At 43.8% G+C, this 24,301-nt stretch overlaps 1 protein-coding gene across 1 annotated transcript in view; it reads right to left on the bottom strand.

The window, feature by feature from the left end:
• The window catches only part of C1H14orf180 (chromosome 1 C14orf180 homolog), a 31,645-nt gene extending 8,580 nt beyond the window's left edge, over positions 1-23,065 (bottom strand). Inside the window, exons 1-5 of the mRNA XM_072986735.2 lie at positions 18,320-23,065; positions 16,876-17,051; positions 13,703-13,793; positions 10,975-11,082; positions 6,328-6,454 (exon numbers count right to left, since the gene is read on the bottom strand). Coding sequence (XP_072842836.1) covers positions 6,328-6,454; positions 10,975-10,992 — 145 coding nt within the window. The 5' untranslated portion in view covers positions 10,993-11,082; positions 13,703-13,793; positions 16,876-17,051; positions 18,320-23,065. The remainder of the gene's footprint in view (positions 1-6,327; positions 6,455-10,974; positions 11,083-13,702; positions 13,794-16,875; positions 17,052-18,319) is intronic.
• Positions 23,066-24,301: the final 1,236 nt, after the last annotated feature.

Here is a 24,301-nt window from a genome sequence, read left to right as displayed (position 1 = left end):
TTCACGTGGCCAGTGCGACTAGACACGGAATGCTGTTACCTTCCTACCGAAGTGGTACCTATTTATCTACTTGCATTTGCATGCTTTCGAACTGCTAGGTTGGCAGGAGCTCGGACAAGCGACGGGAGCTCATTCCATCACGTGGATTTGATCTTACGACTGCTGGTCTTCCGACCTTGCATCACAGAGGCTTCTGTGGTTTAAAATGCAGCGTCACCACGTTCCTGTGGGACGTGAGGTACTAGTCCCTCTCTATTTAGCACTGGTTAGGCCTTATCTAGAGGAGGGGTCCCCAACCTCTGGTCCATAGCCCAGTGCCAGTCTGTAGCCTTAGCAGGACTGGGACATGGAGACAGCTCTCCTGTCCCGCCCTGCATGCACTCCCCCCACGCATGCCACTGGCACACCCGGCCTGCCCACCTGCAAGCGCACCCCACCCATTTGTGAGCATGCCCCGCCCATCCACGCGTGCGCACGAGCCCCGCCCATCCGTGAGTGCAGGGGTGCCCCGCCCCCTCTCACGGATCCTGCCCCCCCAACCAGTTTGTGCCTCAGAAAGTTCAGAGGAGGGCAACAAGGATGATCAGGGGATGGGAAACCAAGCCCTAGAGGGAAAGACTGAAAGAACTGGGTATGTTTAGCCTTGAAAAAAGAAGACTGAGGGAGAAATGATAGCATTTTTTCAAATATATGGAAAGTAGTCCTACAGAAGAGGGGTAGGATCTGTTCTCTATCATCCCAGAGTGCAGGACACAAATTAATGGGCTCAAGCTATAGGAAGTCAAATTTAGTCTGGATATCAGAAAAACTTATTAACTGTTAGAGCAGTACAACAATGGAATCAATGACCTCGGGAGGTGGTGAGCACTCTAATGCTGGGGGTATTCAAGAGAAAATCAGACAACCATCTGTCAGTTCTACTATGATTTTGTATTCCTGCCTTGAACAGGGGGAATGGACTTGATGGCCCTTCTAATGCAAATATTCTATGATTCTATCAAAGAAGTATTTCTCTTCTTCTTTACAACCAAGGCATAACCAATTGGGTGAGGGCTGTTTTGTGTGCTTATGCCTGCATACAGGGTTTCCCCCATAACAGGATTCTCACAAAGGAGCCATGTACTGACCAGCAGCTAACCAGTTTCATTCGGCCTTCGCTTTCAAGAACTACAGCTCACTTCTTCAGCACCATCAGAGTCCCACTTCCTTAGATCCCCCCTTTCCATAATTTATTTGGGGGTACTCACATTGGCAACATCATTCCCATATTGTTCTCATGACCACAGCAGTTATTACTGATTTTGCTACCATTGGGAGCCAGAGCAGAGCGGATTTTCCTGATTGTTTAAGGTGGCTAGCAGTTTATTTTTCCAGAATGCCAAAAAGGTAAACTCTACTTGTATGTGTGTATTTGTGAATTTGTAATTGTTTCTGCAGAATGATGTGATATCTGAATCTCTTTTCCAGCTGTTATCTTTTCGTGTAACTCATGACTTACTTTTGGGGGGGCGAAATGCTTTGAGGGGCATTATGAGGGTTCTCCAAATGTCAAGCCATTGACTGACTTCTAAGAACATGCCTTTATTTAATGCTCTTTCTTTCTCTCCCTGATTGTGTTTTAAATGGATTGTTTCATAACAAAGGTTTGTTTGCATTGGCGCTAATTTTGCTTTGCTGTTCTGAGGGGCCATTTTTGGTAGGAAGGTGGGATAAAAATATAATGAATTGTGTTTTTTATAAAATAATAAATGTGGCATACAATCCTCTGTAATCTAAATTAATCTGGATTGTTCTGGAAAGCAGAATATTCGTCAAATGAATTAACCATTTCTGGTACTGGGAATATCAGACAATATAAGATGGATTGACTGACTGATTTGACAAGAGAATTTGTGTGTGTTTTTTCCCCATGCAAATAAATTACATGATTTTAACTCATAGGTGAACTGAGAATTCTTCTGAGGAAATCATGCAGAAGTGCCCTCTTTTCTTTGCCAGATTGGTTACAGTATTATTTGCATGACCAATTGTGTGACGGACACAATGGAAAAAGGGTGGCGACACGCAATGGATTACTGTTGCCCATACAGTTTTTCTCAGCAGGAGTCTGTCCTTTATGGTCTGTGTTGCTGTTGTGTGCTGTCAAAACATCTCTGATATCAGAGGTGTTTTGACAGCACACAGCAGCGACACAGACCCTAAAGGACAGACTTCTGCTGAGAAAAACTGTATGGGCAACAGTAATCCATTGGGCGACCCAATGAATGAGTGACCTCCAAAATATCCTTGTCCCCAACTGCATCTGCTAAACTCTTACAAAATTAAACCTGTGGTTCCTTTAGCGAGTCAGTCCATTTCATATCTGTTCTTCCTCATTTCCTGCTGCCTTCCACCTTTCCCAGCATTGTTGTCTTTCCCAGAGAGTCCTGCCTTCTCATGATTCTCAGAGAATCAATCCTACGTTCTCATGTCCTGAGGACAGCCTCAATTTCATCATTTTTGTTTCCAGAGATAGTTTAGGGTTGATTTGATTTAAGACCCATTTGTTCGTCCTTCTGGCAGTCCAGGGTATCCACAATGTTCTCCTTCAGCACTACATTCCAAACGAATCAATTTTTTACCTGTCAGCTTTATTTACTGTCCAACTTTCACACCCATACATGTTGATTGAGAATACAAGAGTGCAGCTGATCTTGGTCTCCAGTGACACATCCTTACATTGGATGAACTTTTCTATTTCCTCCATTCTTGCCCTTCCAAATCTCAATCTTCTTCTGATTTCTTCACTCTAGCTGTAGTGCCTAGGTTATATGTATTTCCATGGTTGTAGGAGGGATATAGGCCATGTCAGTCTGTGCAAGCATTATAGGAAAAAGAAGACTAGAAGGATAGAAATTTCGATTAGGCATCCTTCAGTCCTGAGAGACTATGGTAACGTGCTCTGTATGGAGGACTTGGAACAGCATCTAGTGTGGCTGAGGAGGCCAATTCGAGAGGGACCATCCCTTCCACACTGAAGACAAATACAATCTGTACCCCGTCCAGCTCCCTGATTTTGCTGCTTTCGTGACGGCCTCTTTGCCTCAGCCTGCTGGACAAGGGTCTCTTCAAATTTGAAGAGGATAGAAATAAGAAGTAAAAAAAGACAAAAATAGGGTGGCACTTTCATGACTGACCTTTATATTTTTTAACGTGAGCTTTCATGGACACGTCGACTTCAATCGGACATATCTACATGGTTTCACTTGAAACTGGGTCCCAGTGTTTAAAACAATCTGACTGTACCTCAGGGGTCTCAAACATGCAGCCCGGGGGCCATTTGCGGCCCGCCGGATGATAGTTTGTGGCCCCCGCCTTGCCTGCCCCCCTGAAGCGCCCACGCGTCCTCTGCTGTCAAGAGTAAAAAAAAGCCTCGCCTCGCTCGCCGGCTGTCTTTGAAGATAGTGCCTCTTGCACCCTCCATCTGGAACTGCAGCCTGCCAGCCCGCCCACCTGAGTGTGCCTTTTTTTTGAGGGGGGTCTTCAGAGGAAGGTTGCTGGACCTCCATGCATGTATGTGTGTGTGTGTATGTGCGTGCACGCACCTGTGGGGGGCCCGCCCCTGTTCTGTTTAATTTCATGGGAACCGATGGGGGCTTTTCTCCTTTGGCAACGCGATTATGGGAGGCTTAAAAAATTTTTTTATGTCGTGCCCTCCTCCCCCCCACTAGGCGGTCGCCAAAGCTCCCTCCCTTCTCTGCTTCTTCGTCCTGCTGCTGCTGGTGGTGATAGTGAAGAAGGAGCTGGAGAGGGTCGTGGCCGGCGATGAGGGCTCATGCGCTCCTCCTCCGAGCCCCAGCCGAGGTAAGGAAACTCCTGGGCAGCTTCCTCGGGCTCTTGCTCTGCTTGGTGGAAAATCTGATGCGGCCCAGACTCACCCAGACTCTGCCTCTAGCAGCCCCCAGGTAAATTGAATTTGAGACCCCTGCTGTACCTGATGCATGGAATAGAGGGGCTTACACAATATGCTGGCCTGAAGGCTTAATATATATGTATTTTTCAGCTCTAGGACGAATGAGGGCATATATGTGTTTATTGCAGAAATAAAGTCCACAGTAAGGGAACAGGGATCTTCCCGAATAACCATGCTTCTGCATTATTTCCCAAAAGAAAATGCACACAATAAAATGCTGAGGAAGAGCAAAACTTTTTCTCCCCTTTTAAGCCACTCTTATTGCACAGTGGGAATAATATCCAATAATGTCTTGGAATGGTATTTGTTTGATTTAAAAAAAAAACTCACAAAAGATTCAGACCTTGTCTCAGGGAGAAATTTTCAGCGAATGGAAAAATGTCTACCCTGCCAGAAAGCTTTTTCATTTCTCAGGCTGAGCCCCGTTGACGGTTTGTTTTGACACTTGGCAAAACAGAATTTTTCAGAGGCCACTTGATAGGATACAGGCGGCCGAGCTAACAGTGGGAAACGAAGACTCCTTGTCTTTTCAGATCCCCTCCCTTCTGCCTATTTCAGGTCCTTTCGGGGATATTCCAATAATAAGTTTTCATTTTTGACTTTGGGATAGAGAGCCTGCTATAACAACTGGTGTAAATGGGAGAGAAGGCATGAGTGCAAATATTATCTCCATCAGATCCAGGGGCCAGGGGCCAGGAGCTATGTTTCATGAAATTCAGTGGGTTTTTACCTCTTTTTGCACCTTTTATAGGACGAGACTCATGAACCGGACACGTCATGACCAGACCTTGAAGATAAACAACATTTGGAATTCCAGTAACCGTATTGGTAATTGTAATCCAAAAAGCATTCCAAACTCAGCATCCCTTTTAATTTTCACAGTGGCAGGGAATTATTTTTCAACAGGAGTCTCTGGATTCAGGGGTAAAGTGACAGCCATATCTGTGCCCAAGATACTGTGGATGTGGGAGCTCCTCTGACTTAAATAGCATTTATGGGTCATAAAACATACTTTTGGCAAAAAGTCACCCTCTGTAGTAATCTACAGGACTACGGCTTGGCCCCTGAGCTCAGTGCTATTCTTGCAATATCCTGCTTTCTCATCTCCAAAGAAGCATTTGTTTTAGATTACTGAATCCTGAGTTAATCCCTCTAGAGCTGTTAGAAGCTCATCTCTTGCAGCCAAACTAAACAAGATGGTAGTTTTGCATTTAGCAGCAGAACTGCCTTAAGAACTAAAGGATATCTGCACATCCTCCAACAAGATGTGCAATTTTTTTAAAAGAAAAACCCTCCAGACCTTTCAGGTTAGTTTTTGTCTGGTGATTAGGATGTGAGCAATATTTTTCATTTCTGTGTTGATCTTCCAACACAAGGGCTTTGAAGAATGCATCTCTGGAGGGAGCATTTTTATCAGCTTCTTACAGAAATGCTACTGCCAAATTTGGGAACTTTAGCCTACAAAGCTCATGTTCTATTACTAAGATACATCTGCAGGAGAGTTTGTGTGCTGAAGTTGTTGGGCTCAGAGGTTGAAACTCAGAGTTTCCAAAAGTTTTTTTTAATGTAGCTGGGAACCTTTTGGCAAACATGGACACTGACTGTGCTGGCCGTGGAAGTCTGGAATCTGTGGTCCAAGCTGAGGTCGGGGGAGAGCAAATTTCCAGCCTCTGAACAAAGCAATGGTATCACCAAAGTGATAGCATAGGCAGACGGTGTCCCCTGTCTGGCTCTATTCCTTTGTGCAACCTCAGAATGTAAGACCGATCCGCCACAGAGGGTGGCCAACAGTCAAGCCACACGTTTTCCCCCTCATGGCCTCTCGGTCTGACATCTGCCTCCCTGCACAACACAAACAAGGTTTAGAAGTGTGGACAGCCGCCAGAATGACAGGTGATCAGGACTTTGGAGAAGGAAGTTGAGGCATCCAGTCTTCTTTCCCTAAATTGGGGCTGGGGTGGGGTGGGGTGGGGGAGTTTGGGGTCCACAAAGTGGGAGGGCAAAATCCCATAAAAATTAAGGTTTTTTGAAAACTGGAAATGCACCTAGTAGGCAGTCCTGTTGCTCTAACAGACCAACACACTGTATTTTTACACATCCATTTTTACACAGAATGATTCTGAGGGAAACGGTGTTCAGGCCAGACTAGATTTGAATGACGGAGGGTTCCATGCACTGAAACAATAATCCTGGAAGGTTTTTTAGAAAGGCTCCGATGGCTACATAACTCTGAGAACTTTGGAAAAGTTACTCGGACATAGATGGACACCTGGTGGAAGAAATGTGAGAAGAACCCCCTCCAAAAGATTGGTTGTGAGACAGCATGCGACAGACAGAAGGTATTTTGGATCATTAGTGTCATATCCCAAACATACCACGTCTAATGATCTCTTCTGGTTCCTGGAACCGAACACGCCGCTCTGCTTTTCGTGTTTTGCTGAGATCTTGGTTGAAGGGTGGTCTTTTTCTCAGTATGGAAGGAGGGCATTTGGCATAGTGAGTCTAGAGAGGGATAAAAAGATCTTAAATGTTTATTTTCTCCTGCAGAGGTACCCAGGCTGGATAGCTCATTGGTTTTAGGTATCTGCCTGCTGAGCCAGAGATTGGAAGTTCAATTCTTGGGAGAAGAAACAACGTGTATGGCTTTGGGCAAGCTATACAGTCTCAGGATGCCCCTAGAATAAGGGAATAGCCAACGACTTCTGAGTACTCTTTACCTAGAAAACTCTGTAAAGGATAACCATGAGTGAGAATGCAATGATGATGATGATGGTGAAGATTATGTCAGTATGTAGTCTCTCCTAAAAAGTGCCCAAGGCAGCTTGCAGTATTAAAAACAAACAATACTAAAGCTAAAACCAGTATGGTATTACAAGCCTAAAAAAACATAACACAAATATAATATTAAAACTGTAGGTAAAAACAATTCTAAAAACACATTAAAAACAAGAAAAACACAAGAGTCCTGTTTTAAGAACCTCCTCTTACCGGTAGGCGGCCAGTCACTGAGAAAAGGCCTGCCTGAAGATGAAGGTCTTTGCCTGCTTGTGGAAAGAAAGCAAAGATGGGGCCAGCCTGGCCTCCTGTGGGAGGGAGTTCCAGAGTCTTGGAGCAGCAGCAGAGAAGGCCCTCCCCTGTGTCCCCATCAGACACACTTGTGAAGGTGGTGGGACCGAGAAAAGGCCTCTCTTGATGATCTTAACACCCAGGCAGGCATCTAAAGGGAGATGCTGTCTTTGTGAGAGCTACGTGATGTGCAGCATATCTTTACCATTGTTTAGGGAAAATTGTATCTGTGAAGGGTGAAAATGTTCTTTCCTTTACAATAGTTTTGTTCCCTGTGTTAAGGGTCCTTTCTCACTGCTGTGTGATCCCAACCAGCCAATGTCTACATAGTGAATTTCATGTCACAGTATAGCCAATCTAATCTGGGTATCTGGTAACGTGACTTGGGAGTTAAGTGAAGTAGTCCCATTGCCATCATCTTGGAAGGTGTGTAGCATTGTTAGATGTGAGAAAATAGGAGGACACTGGGATTTGTAGTCATACAAAGATGGAGTCTATTAGGTTCTGTGTAAGATGGATTTAGGGAGATGTGATCTTGACATTAGGTTAACTGCTTTCCTTTCCCTGACATTTTGGACCCCAAATCTGAGGCCACAAGAGAGGCCCTCGTGGTGTGACAAGAGGGTCGGTTCTTGTACAACAAATTATAACATGCACACTTGCATGAGTAACAGACTGTAAGAGAGATGGACAGTATACATCTCCTGCACTACCTCCCAGGAATGGAGACTCAAGACGTGGGACTCACTGGAGACTCAACTCAGACTCAATATGTTGTTTTTCAGTTACTCAGACTTGAATCGCAACTCAGAACACACCCACCCTCACTTTTTTTCTGTGGAAAAGTTTGTTTTTAATTGGGACTTGGGGACTCAGACTCAGACTTGGGACTCAGGCAGAAAGATTTGCTAAGATCCCTGCTGTCTCCTAAACAGTTGTTCATTCATTCATTCATTCATTCATTCATTCATTCATTCATTCATTCATTCATTCATTCATTCATTCATTCATTCATTCATTCATTCATTCAAAAATAGTTCCATCCCGCCTTTCTCCTAAAAAAGGATTCAAGCTGGCTATGTATGCACCCTGTTGGCAAACATAAAGGAGAAAAAGGAAAGGGGAGAAAAGGCAAAATATTTTTAGCAAACAGATTTAATTCAGTGCGAGCTATTGTGGATTAAAAATTCACTTCTTCAGACACAGTGAAAGCAAATACATGTCCCATGTATTTATTCTTGTTGTGGTGAAATAATTTCTAGGTGGGGATACAGATAACAGACACAGTGACAAACGCAATTCTTGTGTTTGTTGGCACCAGAATGGTTGTGTTAATTAGTTAATTATCAAGTTGTTAATCAGCAGATCCTAGGCAGGGTAGCAAGCCATATGCCAAGTAGATTTGGCTGTTACAGGAATGCTAAGAGTTGTTAGTGGCAGAGATGTTTGAGTCTGTCAAGCAAGATAACTATTTTACTCCTTTAGGACATTAGTGAAACCTTGGTTATTAATGTGCGTGATGCACTAGGGAAGCCTGGATCTCTATTTAGTCCCTTGCATACAAATGCTTTAGTGCTGAGGCCATGAAAGATGGAGCCAACTTAGAGCAAGAAGGTAAGTGCACTGGCTTTAAATCCATTTCATGCAACAAAACAAAGATTTTATTTTCCTCCTCCACTCGCCTGGAGATGCGTGTCCCCGTCTGGAGAACCAAAGAAGGATAGCTATTCCCCGAGTCTGACTGGCCTCCTGAAACCTTAGAACCCTAACTGCTGTGAGAGAAGTCATGTGTCCCCTACATTCTTTCAGCAGCTGCAAAAAGTTAAATAAAATTAAATTTAAACATCTCAAGCTTTCCCTGGGGAAGCTTTTTGTGGAAACATGAGGGAATCCATGAACCTCAGCTTCTCGTTTTAGATGAGAACGGACTGCAGCTTCCCTTTTACCAACAGATAGGTAAAGGCCCAAAGCCACATAATGAGTGTTTTTGAGTGAACAGAGAAGTTAGTTCAACTCTAGGGATCCAAGTTCACAACATTATTTCACTGTCCAGTGCTCTGAGGCACATAACTTCTGTTGGCCACGCCATGTGACTTTTATTGGGTGGATTAAAGCCCTCAGAAAACAATCTGGCTGTGGAGCAATCGTATATCTCTCCCATGCCAATATCGTTATGGCCATATTTTATATGTTTTACAAATTAGATCCATTATTAGAGTAATAAAGCGGGATCTGAACATTAGAATTTCTTACTGATATTACAATGAAATTATTGATAGAATTTTAGTTGGGAAGAGCCAAGATTTACTGTTCCGTAGCAGTTTAAAGGCAATGGTAAAACTCTGGAGACTTGCCATCATTAAATATAGATATTTCAGTCAAGACGGCTCAGCATGGATAGCTGAAATATGTGGTTTTTTTATTGTCCCTGCCATGTCAATAGCATGAGGAAGAGTTTATTCCTTTGTTTTCCTAGGGCTATTTGTAGATCAAGTTCTTGTTGTACATCTTTTTGGATGTAGAAGAAAACTGAGCCCTATAAAGGCTTCTCGGGTACGAGAGGCCTTTTTATGGTTCTGTGGGATGAAGAAGGCTAATGCTGTCCTTAATAATTAACACAAAGCCTCCTATTTATGGGATATACCCTGTTTCCCCAAAAATAAGACAGGGTCTTATATTAATTTTTGCTCCAAAAATGCTTTAGGGCTTATTTTCAGGGGATGTTTTATTTTTTTTTCATGTACAACAATCTACATTTATTCAAATACAGTCATGTCATCTTCCTCTGGTTGCTGCACAATGGTGGAGGGCGGGGTTTCACTTAACTGGAGCTTATTTTTGGGGCAGGGCTTATATTACGAGCATCCTAAAAAATCATACTAGGCCTTATTTTCAGGCTAAGGCTTATTTTCAGGGAAACAGGTACTAATCTGGACAAAAAAGGGTTGCAAGGTAGTCCTCAGGGACTATAGACCTAAAGATGGTAGTTAGAAATGGGCACGAACTGGTTCATCCCAGTTCATCCTAGTTCATCCCAGTTCGTAAAGATGGCAGCACAGGTGCTGCTCTTTCTCCCTGCCTCTTCTTACTCAAACAGCTACTCATCAGGCCCAGTTTGCTTCCTTTGTCCACCTCCTCAGCTGATCCCCCAGTCAGGAGCAGGAGCTCAGACATCTCTGCCCCGCCCTTTTCTCTGAGTGACAGATCAGCCAAGAAGGCGGGGCAGAGAAGCCTGAGCTCTTGCCAGGAGTGGAAGATCATTTGAGATGGAAAAAACAAGCAAGTTGGGCCTGGCGAGGTGGAGGAGCTGGGGGAGGGGAGCATCACCATTTGTTCTGCCTCCTTTACAAAACAGGACAAACCAGTTCATGCCAACCTTTAATGGCACCACTGTTTTTCGAGATCTCTGTAACTCTACAGGGTCTCCTCCAAAGTTAATTGGCCACAGCCCTTTAGCATCAAAGCATTTAAGAGGCTTTCGAAATAGGGGTTAGGTGCTTCTACACCAGAACACCTGAGGATTTCATTTGGGCCATCATTCCCAGCATCTGAAGGGCCACAGAATCTCTACTTTTGACCACACACAAGAATAGTGAGAAGACAATAACAACAGAAACAAATCGTTGCCTACACAACCTGTTTGTGACCCTCTTTGGGATCCACATAGTAAGATCTGCAGGTGCATTCCCTGCTCCCTGCATTCTAGGTTGCCCACCTCTTCTGTGATGTCACTGCAGTCAAGCCAATCATACAGGGAATGCACGCCCTGGATCACCAAACCAAATTCACCATTTACCAGAACTGTCCTATTACACTCAGAGTCACAGTGGGTGGTGACCATGCTAGGGAATGAGTGGTAGAATTTCTGCATGGATGGCAAATGGACTGCAGCTCCCAGATCCACCCAGCCACCATGGTCATATCTCTGCTAGAAGCATCCCTGTATTCAGTCTTACCTTCTCTTTCATGTACATTGGAAAATCTGAAGGAACGTCTTCATGCTGCAAAAAGTGGACATTTGAAGGATTTCTGAAAGCCTTGGGAACACTGGCTTTTCATGGTGCCTGTAGTGATGACACAATGCAGTCAGAGAATGGCAGAGGGAAAATAACTCCTGAAATACAAACTGAACAGTCAAAGCCATGAAGATCTTCCACTGCACACATCCCAACATTACAAGAACATGACTTAGTCAAGTCTGAATTATTATTTTATTTATTTGTGAAGGCTTTCACGGCCGGGATCTAATGGTTGTTCTGGGTTTTTCGGGCTCTTTGGACGTGTTCTGAAGGTTGTTCTTCCTGACGTTTGCCATTCTCTGTGGCCGGCATCTTCAGAGGACAGCAACCTGTGCTCTGGTGACCATTTACCAGAACAGAGGACAGCAACCAGAGCAGAGGTTGCTGTCCTCTGAAGATGCCGGCCACAGAGACTGGCGAAACGTCAGGAAGAACAACCTTCAGAACACGGCCAAAGAGCCCGAAAAACCCAGAACAACTATTATTTTATTTATTTTAAATACCTTTAACCCGCCGTTCTCCTTAAAAAGGACCCAGGGCAGTTTACAACAATTAAAAGACTGTATTTAAGTTAGTTATAATGAGTATACAATACTAAAAGGATCAATAAATACAGTACCAAAAAACATAAGCAAAGCCAAAACACATTCAGTGCATTAAGGTACAACTACCCATTTTAAAACCCCACTCGGCAGCCATTCAATCAAGGAAAGCTTGCCTGAAGAGGAAGGTCTTCACCTGGTTGAGGAAGGATAGTAAAGATGGAGTCAGTCTAACCTCTCGTGGGAGGGAGTTCCAGAGAATTATTCAAGAGCTTTGAAACATGGGCCAGTATTCTGTTGTGTAGCTCCGCCTGCATAACAGGGATGGCAACATTGTTGCTGGTAGATTTCTGCTAATTAGAGACTTCATTTTTGAGTTTCAGGGCACGTACAACTTTGTCTCATTGTATGTGAGTTATGCACACTCCAAATCTGAACTCTGTAATCAGCGTCAATCTGCTGTTGACTGTGATGTCATTCCTGTTGCACAGAGCTGTGGATACTGAGCTCTTTTTGTTTGAATGACAGATAATATCAGCGGCTTCATTTTAGGAGTTGTACTTCACAAATGTAGACTTTTCCAAGTTCTGGCTATTGCAAAAAAGAAAACTGAAACCTAGTAAGGGCACTTATGCCATTTAAGGGTGATGAGATTAGCTGTGGTGTTTTTTTTAAAAAATAAAAAACATTCCAATTCCTCCCGCCAGCTCCTTGGGATCCCTTTTACCATGGAGAAGCTGCTGGGGGAATTCTAGAATATCTGAACATCATGGCCAATGATAAAAATAATGGTAAAATTAAGTGCCAGCAAGACAGCCTCCACTGTCTTCTCCACAATGAAAGGGATTGCGAGACATTTGGGGCCCAGGAAGGAGGGGAGATAGGAAATTTTTAATGCTCAAAAAACCTCTGCAGTTGATGATGTCATGAGCCTGACATGGCATTAATTCATTAAAAATATTTTCATCCCGCCTTCCTCCTTTGAAAAAAAAAAATCTGAGGCAGCTTACGTCATTTAAAGTCAATATTTAAAATGAAAAGCAGTAAGTATACACATACTGAAAAGGATCAAACAAATGCCACTCCAAAAAAATGTAAACAAAGGCCACACCAAAACCACACTCAAAGAGGTAAGGTAGAACAATCCATTTCAAAAACTTTATTCAGGCAGCCAGTCCCTCAGGGAAAGCCTGCCTGAAGAGAAAGATCTTTGCCTGCTTGAGGAAGGACAGCCAAGATGGGGCGAACTTGGCCTCCAGTGGGAGGGAGTTCCAGAGTCTGAGAGCAGCGACAGAGAAGACCTTCTCCCACCTCAGCAAACACACCTGTAAAGGTGGTGGGACTGAGAGAAAGGCCTCTCCCGATGATCTTAACAGCCGTGTAGGCTCATAGAGGCAGATGTGGTCCTCAAGACAGTTTTGGACCCAGGCTGCTTAGGGCTTTATAAGTTAGGATCCACATGTTGAATTGTGCCCAGAAATGGATTGGCAGCCAGGGAAGCTTCTGTAACAGGGGAGTTATGTGATTCCCATGACCAAACCCCAGTTAGCCATCTGGCTGACCCAAGAGTTCCACTGTTGGTTTTCAGTGATCATTCTGGAATTGGTTGTTGTGGGTTTTTCGGGCTTCTTGGCTGTGTTCTGAAAGTGGTTCTTCCTAACGTTTCGCCAGTCTCTGTGGCCAGCATCTTCAGAGGACAGCAAACTGTCCTCTGAAGATGCTGTCCTCTGAAGATGCTGGCCACAGAGACTGGCGAAACATTAGGAAGAACCACTTTCAGAACACGGCCAAGAAGCCCGAAAAACCCACAACAACCATTAGATCCCGGCCGTGAAAGCCTTCGCGAATACATTCTGGAATTACCTATTTTGAATAAGCTTTGACAATATGGAACATATAATTTATCGAGTAACACAGCCCAGAATTCTGACACAAAACTAAAGCATCATATGGAGAATGTGTGAGTTCTGTAGGGGTTTTAAGATCTGGATTTAGGGAAAGAAGCACTTCTTAACCTGCCGTGAACATGTATTCAAAGACGATTGTTACATGCTTTATTTACAACTATATACACAGATGCTGGAAATCTCACTATACCAAAATTCTGAATTTTCGGGACTTACCTTGGCTCTTCCTGACTCCGTGGGCAAAGAAAACGATGTTTCATCACAGCTGTCACAGCCACATTTCACTGCTTAATGGACTTGAGCAAACCTGAAGGAAGAGCGAGTTCTAATAATCAAGTAAGACTTGTGATGGATCAGAAAGACTATGCAGCAGTGATCTAATAAACATCTTAGAACTGCAATACTGGAAGGAATCCTATGGATCCTCAAGGCCAGCTGCTGGCCCAGTGGGGAATCCAACGCCCAACCTCTGATGTCTAAAACACTGAGCTATCCAGCAATAGGCTGTTGCATGTCTCATCCTCAAATAAAAGAACGAGAAACCACAAAAGTATTCTCCATGCACAGTATTCTGCCCAAGCCACTGAGCTCTCGAGCAGATCTGTTAAGGATAAACCGGGACGAAATGGAGACAAGAATAGGACTCAAGACGTTTCTGGAGAGAGCTCTTGGCTCCTATTCTGTAGGGGCAGTGAGTTTGATTCAGGTTTTTTGCACATACATTACTGTTTGTATAACTCAGTAAGTTGGAGCATCTACCGGTGGGACCGGATGGCAGTTCAATTGCCCCTGGGCCTTCTAGGGGGAAATCCAGGCAAGCTGCACAGGGCCAGAGTGCTCCCTGAAGAAGGGAATGGTAAACCGCTTCTGAGTCCTCATATACCTAGGAAACTCAGGAATCTGGTCTGGCTTTTATCTCCTTGTTTTAGATGTACATATTACTGAATCTGCTCAAGTAGCTTTTGCTTTTTGACAGGAACAGAATCTGCCTCTTCTATTTCAATCCAGATCTCATCTTGATCAGACTGGGCTGGTTCAGGATTCTGGATCAGCAGCTATGCATGCAGGGCAATTCACTGAAATATTAACACGGATCAACTCTTCCCACAGTTCTGCCACAGAAGAGGAGACCTGGAATCTTCTTATGCATAATCTGTTATTCACTAACCACTGCAGTATTCACAAATCACTAACAATAATTTTGCAGGGGGAAAAAAAAGGACTGTGAATACACAGAAGTCCTCCATTCCTTCTTACGCTTCCTGACTGCAGGGAAGCTGAGCAGTAAACATTATGCAATATACATTCTTTTATGCACACAAAAAAAGTGGCTATGAACTCTCCACCCCCTCCGTTCCTTCTGCAGGAATAAATACTCAAGACAAGCAAAGTACTTTGTAAATGATGCTTTTGTATAGCTTCTTACTGCCTGGTTCAATTATTCCAAAACCTAGCAATTTTCTCATATCATTGAATCTGGTTTTATTGCAAATAGGGTCATAGAAATAGTCATTCCCGGTGATAATGGACTTAGTTTATCTTAACTATTAACACTTCCAGAGGCTGTGCGTGCCTGCATAGATACAACATTTATGTATATATATATGTGGGCGGTTGCGCATATATTAATAATGAAGAAACCTTATCCCGTGCAATCTGAAAACAAAATCATGTAATAGCAGGCCGCCAAGCGTGCCGGTGTAACTGGAAGCTAGCATCTCGGGCTTACAGAACAGACGGATAATGAATAAATCAGGAAGGAACTTGCACCGTTCCTTTGGCTTCCCACGCATCAACCGATCCTCCATTCAACTTCCCAGCTTTTCTGTTCGGGACATGTTTGGTAAATAATAGGGTAGAACATCCGTTTGCAACCAGAGAGAGAGAGAGAGATGGGGTTCCCCTTTCTCAAGTACAATTATTCACAGCCGTGTAAAACAATCACAAACACCATGTCCCATAGCAACCTGAGTAGCAGGGAATGGCAAACAATCTAGTTCTGGGTAAGCGGAACATGATTTTCCACCGACAGATTCACAGTTGGGTGGGATGGGTGGGCACTGAACTGGAGACCATGTGGAGGATTTTATTGTTCTCTGAGGCATCTCACAGAGAGTATCTCTTTGTTAAGCAAACTGGTATGGTTGGGTGGTGGTGAGCATTCCAACACAGGAAGCATTAAAGAGCAAATCGGACAACCACCTGGCAGATCTGCTATGATTTGTATTCCTGCATTGAGCAGGGGGTTGGACTTGATGGCCTTATAGGCCCTTTCCAACTCTATTATTCTATGATTCTAAGATGTCCAGGCATTTCATATTGAAGCTGGCCATTGTGCTCTCTAGTCTAGCTGTGACAGCTACAGTATGAGGCAGGGATAGTCCAAGACATTCTGCTGCCTGAGGCAAAGGATTGCAGTTGAATCATACTTCAGCGCCAGCAAAAAGCCGGCATCCTCTACTGCCTCTGACAGCAACAAGACAGTTTAGGACCGGCTACATGTGGCCCCAAGGGATATTATTAAAGCCCACAAAGCCGCCACAGAGCTCCTTGTTATGGCATTATATCTGTATTTTTATCTATACCTATGCCTCTATAGTATCAAGGGTTTTTTCTATTCCCGGAAGACTCATGAAGCAGCTGCTTTTTGATCACAATGGGTCCCTCAAGTCTCCCTACTCCAAAAAAGCAAAGCAAAACAAGCAAGGAAGCAAGCATGAATGAATGAATGAATACATGCCAAACGTCAATGCTAAAAGTTTGCATCTGGTCACCTCTTTTTGTTTTATTATGTCTACGTTTTCAGTCTCATTTGGTGATTTCCAGGAATGACACAGAGAGCCCAGGGCCAACAACTGGGAATTTGCCACCGCTGTCTCTGGCCTCTTCTGTGTGAGGTGGCCTCCTCACTTTGAAAGCATATCTATTGCACTGATTTAAATGTGCAGTTCAATAAGTCCCGCTGTCTTCAAACACAAACTCGAAGTTCTGCCTTTCAGCAGGAAAAATCAGATGCACAAAGCTAGGATGTGTGCAAAGGATTGAGGCTTGGGGGCATGGGGCATGCTTGCAAACAAGAGAGTGGCTTGTTAAGATTTGGTACCTTAGAGCAGGTGAGCAAAGCATACCTTCCAACAGATTTTCAGTAAGATTATAGGTATTCATAAAAATACCAGCATATGCTTTATTATATAAAAGGCAAGAGTTTAGGCTGAAGCTGGATCTGATCTACAGTACTGAAGCATCTCAGAGACCTGAGGTTTCTACTGTAAGCTCTCCACCCCACATTTTTTTCAAGGCAAGGTATGAAGATGAATACTGTAGCAGAAACACAGAACAGACTGACTGGTTGACTCCAGACAAGGGCGGCAAATTCGATCAACACATACCTGCTCTTTGTGACGAAAGGCATACTCCGAAGTCTTGCAGAGATACAACTAACTCGAGAAGCTTGGAAATCCTTCAGAAGAACAGCTGCTTCTCTCCGTCCTCTTGGTGCAAATTCTTGAAAGCTGTCAAAAGATGTTGCAATCAGACGTGGTGATCAGATGAGTCATCCTGAGACCTGGAAATAAGATCCAGAGAGTTGTTCAGCTGCAAGAGGGATCAGACCGAAACACTGAAGTTTCCATTGAAATTAAACAAAGAGTCTTGAATTGCTTGGAGAGTGAGAAGCGAAAGCTTCAGTAAGACCAGCAGGCCAAGAGCTTTGGGCCGCCACTTGAATTGATGAGGCACAAGCCGCTCTGCGGGTCATAATAGAATCTGATAGCAGAACAGAACACTCACTTAGGGAAGCAGGCTTTGCAAAATGGCTGGAGCATTTAGTGGGATACAATTTTCCTGGCAAATCTAGATTTTCTTCCTACGGTTGAGTAGTTTTGTTATGGGATCAAATTAAGGAGAAAAAGAAGTGGCAAAGAAACGGAGAAAGTGATTCTTCTTTTCAGCTTGCCAAATCTGAACATGCGAATGCCACTGAAATAAGCTGAACGGATCAGGAAGTGACAAGCCTTACGGCTTTTCGTTTTTTCTTTCTTTCTTCAGGGAGTGTATTCCAAAAGAGGAGCCTAGGATATTTGATCTGTAGAGTCTAGAAAGGGCTCCAATTCTTGTAACCATATTGGAATGAGTCTCGTTTTGTGGCTTGGCTCCTGAAAACAGATGTCTATTAATGGACAATGAAATACAGGCTACACTTATCTACGTACTAATCAGGATCAAGGCTGAAATCAGTCTTCCATCTGGGTGAGAGTATGTATACCGTAAGAGAGAATGCTGTTCTTGGCAAAATGGGATGGAGTTTCTGTAGCCTGTTGGTGGAAAGCCACTGTTGATTTAAGGCCTGTGGGCCACATGGAGTCTTCTGGTGACCAGCGTGGTGGAGGAGCAGTAGGAGAGGCCACTACCAGCAGGGTGCAATGGCCAGTGTGTTGAACTGGAACTCAAGAGTCCCAGTCCCAGTGAACCTTGAAACTCACTGGGTAGGGTTGGGTCCATGGCTTTCTTTCTGCCCTCCTATTTCACAGATGGCCATGAAGATAACAGGAAAGGAGGAGGAGAAGCACGTATGCCACTTGGAGCTTGGTAGGGAAAAGACGGGGTATTGTAATAACAAGGGTTAAAAAAAATAAACAAGAAATAGGCAAACAGAGCCAAGGAGGAAATGTCAGTCCCAGTTCATCTGGATCCAGAGAGCAGAGAGAGAGATTCAGAAGAGGCTCACACCATGGCGGGCTAGTTTAGCATGCATATTTTTTACTTCCAGTGTGTCGAAGCAAACAACACAAGAAGTGGAGCAAAAGTCATCTACGCATCTATAAAGGCACTTACTTGCCTGAGATTCTCTCGGTGTTGCTGCTTGCTCGAGGCCCCATCGGCAAGTAAGCTGTAGGCTGAGCCTTCCCATGTGTTTATACTGCAGAAGGATGTTTAATGTTCCTGTCTTTTGTCTGAAGATCAAGTGAGGTTAGCGTCTGTGCCAAGAAGCAAAACAGTGCTATAGCTGGTGGAATAAATGCTGGCTTCTCTCAACTGGTGGAAGCTTTAATTGATTTGTGTTCCGAATGGATAGCTTCCTCTCTTCCTCTCACAGCTCCTGAAATGGAGTTTTGCTTTTTGAACCCACAGCCCTCATGCCTTGAAAGAGGTCTATGTGGAAGATTTGAACAATCAAAGCCACTCTTCTGATGCTCTTTTAAAAGGCTGGCTTCTATATTTGGCCATAAATGAATGATTGTGGTGTCCAAGCCAACAACATATAGGCTTTTCGAACAGTATTATAAACACAATGAAGGGGTAGAAGGATTTCTCTAAGGTGCCCACAGTATTATCTAGCTTGTGGCTTTGGAGGGGCTACCTCAATACCACAATATTTTAGAGAGGTGTTATTTTGCTCTGGTTATAAGCTGTCTCTGTTATGTAGTTGGACAGTCCTTTTTCTGAAGGCATCCTCTACATCAGAACCATATTTTTCCATGTATAAGGAGCCCCCCCCATTTTTCTAATCCAAAATTAAGAAATCTAAGTGGGGCTTAGCAAGTGTAGGGGGAAAGGGATCCCTGCTTTCCCCTCCATTTGTTTTTGTTCTCTCGTCAGCTTACTTCCATGTATAAGACGACCGTCAATTTTTAGTCTAAAGATTTTAGACAAAAGTATAGTCTTATACATGGAAAAATACACTGCATCCCTACAACTATCAGAAATCCTGATCAGCACACCTAGTGGTGAAGGCTTCTGGGAGTTTTAGTCCAAGAACATCTAGGGACCCAAGGCTGGGAACCACTGCTCTATGTGAAGGATTGTCCCATCCAGGTCTTCATTAAAAATGAAGAATTATCAGAAAGATAAACAGAAGGGAGTTCTTGAAAATGCACATCAACTCCTATTTATATGTTACATTTTTTTTATCCCACCTTTCCTCCAGTGAGGTCAAAGTGGCATATGTGGTTCTTTTCCTCTCCAGCTTGACAACAACCTTATGAATCAGGGCAGCCTGAGAAACAGTGATTTGCCCAAGGTTGAAAACGTGGTCTTTTATTTGCCCCAAGGGGTAACCAGAGATGATCTCAGGCTATTCATAGGTGCCATTAATTTAAAGATTTATTTAAATCACAGCAGATACACAAGGAATAAGATCCATGAAATGGAAGCAAAATATAAAAGAAATCAGAAGAAAACCAATGAATTTGTAAAACAATACAAATATACTTTTGTCTTAGCAAAAATGACTAGCATAAACCACCCAATGAGTTTCATGACTGACTGAGACTCTTACTAATGCCTATGTCACACATAGTCACACAGCTGGGCATAACTAGGCATGTCCCTCCACAGAAGGCACCTCATGCCACTTGTTCCGTCTCTTCAATGCAGGAACCTATGAGGTGGAGACTTCCAGGTGTCTTGAACTGCCACTCCCTTTAGCCTAAACTCAACATAGCTAATGGCGAGGAATCTTGGGATCTGTAGTCCAGCAACATCTGGAGGATAATACTTTGCCAAACTCCAGATGTCATGTGCGACTTCCATAAAAGAGAGATGGCATTTTGGAAATGCCATTGTCTTTGTTTTACAAATCCCTGTACTTTCCCTGGCTGGTTGTTGTCATTTTAGAGCTGTACCTAATAAATTAAGGCTTAGAAGTCTATTGGAGAGACAAACCTCCCAGTCTACCTTGGGGCATGAAAGCAGGCACTGATGTGGTAACTGACATGCTGCAGCTTCTTCTCCACATTCCCGAGGCAGTTGCACCTGCTGATTTTTTCAGAGGCACTCGTTCTTGTGGCGATTTGCCCATGTTCCCCCCCCCTCGATTAATAAACATGAAACAGCGGGCAGCCGGTTGGCTGTGAGTACAGATAGTGAGCGGGCAACACAGGGAGTCTGTTGTTATTGTTCCTCTGGGAAGTTTGAAGTCCGAACTCTATCAGGCCCACACAGAAATGGTGATATTAACAACTTCCTCGAAATTCCACGCAGGTCTGTGTAGTGTAAATTGTTCTGTGCTGCTATTTGCAGATAGGGAATATATGGAGAACTCCGTGGAGTCCCTGTGCTGGAAAAAAAATCATAAATGTGAACAGCTGGATAGAAATTTGAAGGAATTATCTATCTATCTATATATAAACCTCAAAGACAGAACTTCTGTATGTGGGCATATAGCGTCTTTTTTGCATGCCTCCTCATCTCCATTCTCTCTACCACCTCGCCTCAAGCAAGGAAGCGGCTGGATTTCTCGTGCATGGAAGACTGTGAATGTGTCCATAAAGTCAAATTACAAAAGGGAGTGACTGATCTCAAGGTGCAATACAATAACCCACACTGTTGATATACATGGACCAATGTTGGGTACCATAAGAGAATAATACTCTAGCATGGTTTCCAACACTGGCTGCCCAGATGTTCTTGGACGAAAACTCCCAGAAGTCTTCATCACTAGCTGTGCTGGCCAGAATTTATGTCAGCTGTAGTCCAAGAACATCTGGGCTACATCGGAACATCTCAAGGTTGGGAACCACTGCTGTGGAGGATTTTTTTCAAGCCCCAGGCAGAAGTAGCTGGTGACTCTCCTTTGGGGTGCTGTGTAGCCATTTTGTATTTTAGGAGTCTTATCCAACTGCTGGGTCCTCTGCCCAAAACGGGTTCAGCATGTTGGAACACTATTGTAAAGTGTAACCTAAAGCCCAGGATGGGTTCTTTCATGTTTTGGACTCCAATCTCCGGAATTCTCCAAGAATTCCCCACCTAGAATTCTGGGATTAGCAGCTCACAAATGCAAATGGGCAGATCCTTACATTTTTGTCCTCCTCCACCCATCCAGGAAGAACATACTTCAGATTCTGTATCAACATCTCCAGCCTTTGCCTACTGTGTTCAGTGAAAAAGCATAAGCAAGCTGCTGCAGTACAGTGGTGTGTCACTTAACGATTGCCCCGCATTACGACGAAACCACTTTACGGCGATCTTTTTGTGATCGCAATTGCGATGGCAAAATGATGGTCTAAATAGGGGAATTTCACTTTGCGATGATCGGTTCCCTGCTTCAGGAACCGATTCTTCGCAAAATGATGTTTTTTGAACAGCTGATCGGCGGTTTCAAAATGGCTGCCGGGTGATTAAAATGGCTCCCCGCTGTGTTTAGGGACGGATTCTTCGCTATACAGGCAGCGAAAATGGCTGCTATATGGAGGATCTTCGCTGGACAGTGAGTTTTTACCCCATTGGAACGGGTTTCAATGCGTTTCAGTTGGGTTTTTATTTTCGCTTTATAATGTTTTCGCTTAATGGCAATTTTCCTGGAACAAACTATTGTCGTTAAGCAAGGCACCACTGTACTTCTTGAGCATCATACTTCTTTCAGAGGTGCCCTCTATCGAAGTAGCAAAACTACCACTCCCGGCATCCTCCACATGTGACAGCAGGGTGGTTGACCTCGTGAGCAAGGAGAATCAAATCAAATCATATAAATGTATTGTCATTGTAAGTATATAGATAGTATACCCATACAACGAAATTCACCCAGATACCAGAACGCTGCTTTCTCCATTTAAGCTGCCCATCAGGCTCAGTAGAAGGTGCCTACCGAAGAACTGTGACTCCCAGGAAGCACTGTGACAGCTTTCTTGTTTTTAAAAGGTCTGAAAAGCTGATGCAGCATTGAAAGCAAGCCCTTCTCTCTGGGGGCAAAATCTAGGGGTCTGCTGATTTGTGTTTGTGGTTAGAATCCCCAGAATTCTGGTTGGGGAATTATTGGAGAATTCTGGGAGGTGGAGTCCAAAAACATGAAACAGCACAAGTCCTGGGACTCACAGGAGCTTCAAAAGTGAAATCACTGCCCGCATCCTAAGATGTTTTTGCCACCTGAGGGAGAATAACAAGTATTACTTGCTTCCCACTGAAATCAAGGTGCATAGCAACCAAAGTAATTGTGGTACCTGAGTCAGAAAACTCCACAAAAATCTGAAGTTACAAGCATGTAACTGTTTATTTGCCTTTCACAACACTAGAGATTTCTTTTTTTTTAAAAAAAAGCTGCTTAATTTTTCTTTCTCATCATTTTAGGATGTACAGATGTCAGGAAACACCTCTACTGGAATTTTCAACCCCTATAAACATCCATGTCTACAAGCAAGAAAAAGATGTTTGCAAGTCTCTGTAATTTGCATAAATTATCTCTGTGCAAGTCTAGAGTCCTCTGTCTTGGAGAAACACATGCACACACACACGCACAATGCACACACAACATAAACACACGCAAACACACACACACACAGAGAGAGAGAGAGAGAGAGAGAGGAAACAAATACAGGAAGACTGGCTAATAGTGTTTTTTGAAAAGAAAAAGTACCCTTTAAGTACAATAAAACAGCAACCATCCTCATTTTGCACAAATTGCATTGCTTGTGCTAAAGCGTTATGTGCGCTACAGCGCAATTTTGCCCAATTTCCCTCAATTTGAAAAAAAGAAAGAAAGAAAAGAGAAGCTTTCATTTCCACCCTTTTCTATCACTGAGAATACTACAGAATACCATGTGGGGGAGAATACTTTTGTGACTTCTTATCTGTGAGCATGAGACATGCAACACCCCACTGCTGGATAGCTCACTGGTTTAGGCATCTGGCTGTGGAACCAGAGGTTGGGAGTTCAATTCCCCACTGTGCCTCCTTGATGGGGCTGGACTTGATGAACCATAGGGGCCCTTCCAGCTCTGCAGTTCTAAGGCGATGATGGTAGCGATGGTGATGATTCTAAATTTAAATCTCCTGCCTGAGAAATAAGAAATAAAAATTCCCTCAACAATAATTGTTTCATGGTCATGAACCTGATTATGCCTGTTAATGCTAAAGTTGCATAGCATATGCTCAGGCCTCACAGACTTTTGCCTTGTACACGTCTATCGTTGTCTGAGAGTTTCATGATTATCTTAGCTGGGGGCCTTTCTCCTGGTCCCTGAGGTCAGTGCGTTGTGATGATTGTGACCATCGTGCACTGCAAAGACTTAAGAGTCCATTCTCTCTGTTCCAACCTTTTTATCACTTTCTCTCTTTCAAGCAATCTCTGCTCCTGCCATCCGGTACTAATGGGCGGGGAGGAGGCCTGTGAGTGTGTGAAGCCAAGCCGAGATGTCCATTAGAGGCAACTCGTCTCTAAAGATGCGCCAGTCAGGTGGAAAAGGGCAGGAGACCTTCTGACTCCAAAAAGCCCGCCTCATTTGCTTTGCTTCTAAACAGAGCAGGAGGACCTAATGATCACAGAGGCAGAAATTCCCTCTCGCTCCACCTCGCCTCCCTCAGACGGAGAGATGCTGCTTGATTGACCGTGCAGGAAAAATGTCTTTGTGTATCCAACAGTATTTAATTCCTGACTTTCTTTCTTTCTTTCTCTTTTTGAAGGGACAGCCTTTGACGTGACCTTGTCAAAACTGGTTTGAGGAGCTCACGGAGAAATGCTTTACGAGGGGCCTCAACTCCCCTTACTGGGGAAGGATGGCTACTGCAATGATACAATTTGCCTGTCTCCTATTGATATAATTTTGAAGATGCACTGATCTAAATGTTGAAATGCCAGAGAAGGCTGGATGCTTTTGAGAAAATATGCAGGCATAGACACCCGCCCACTGTCACCATTGATTTGCCCCTAGGGTTTGGGGAACAACAAAACAGGATCTAAGATATAGGTGATAGTTGGTGTGGCTGGTGGTCATAGGTGGCGAGGTCTTCCATGGTCGTTCGTTTAGTCATTTAGTCGTGTCCGACTCTTCGTGACCCCATGGACCAGAGCACGCCAGGCCCCCCTATCTTCCACTGCCTCCC

This window comes from Pogona vitticeps, chromosome 1 (genome assembly GCF_051106095.1).
Source record: "Pogona vitticeps strain Pit_001003342236 chromosome 1, PviZW2.1, whole genome shotgun sequence".
Lineage (NCBI taxonomy): Eukaryota > Metazoa > Chordata > Lepidosauria > Squamata > Agamidae > Pogona > Pogona vitticeps.
The sequence above is the reverse complement of the archived record's forward strand: the minus strand, read 5'-3'. Positions and strand labels throughout refer to the sequence as shown.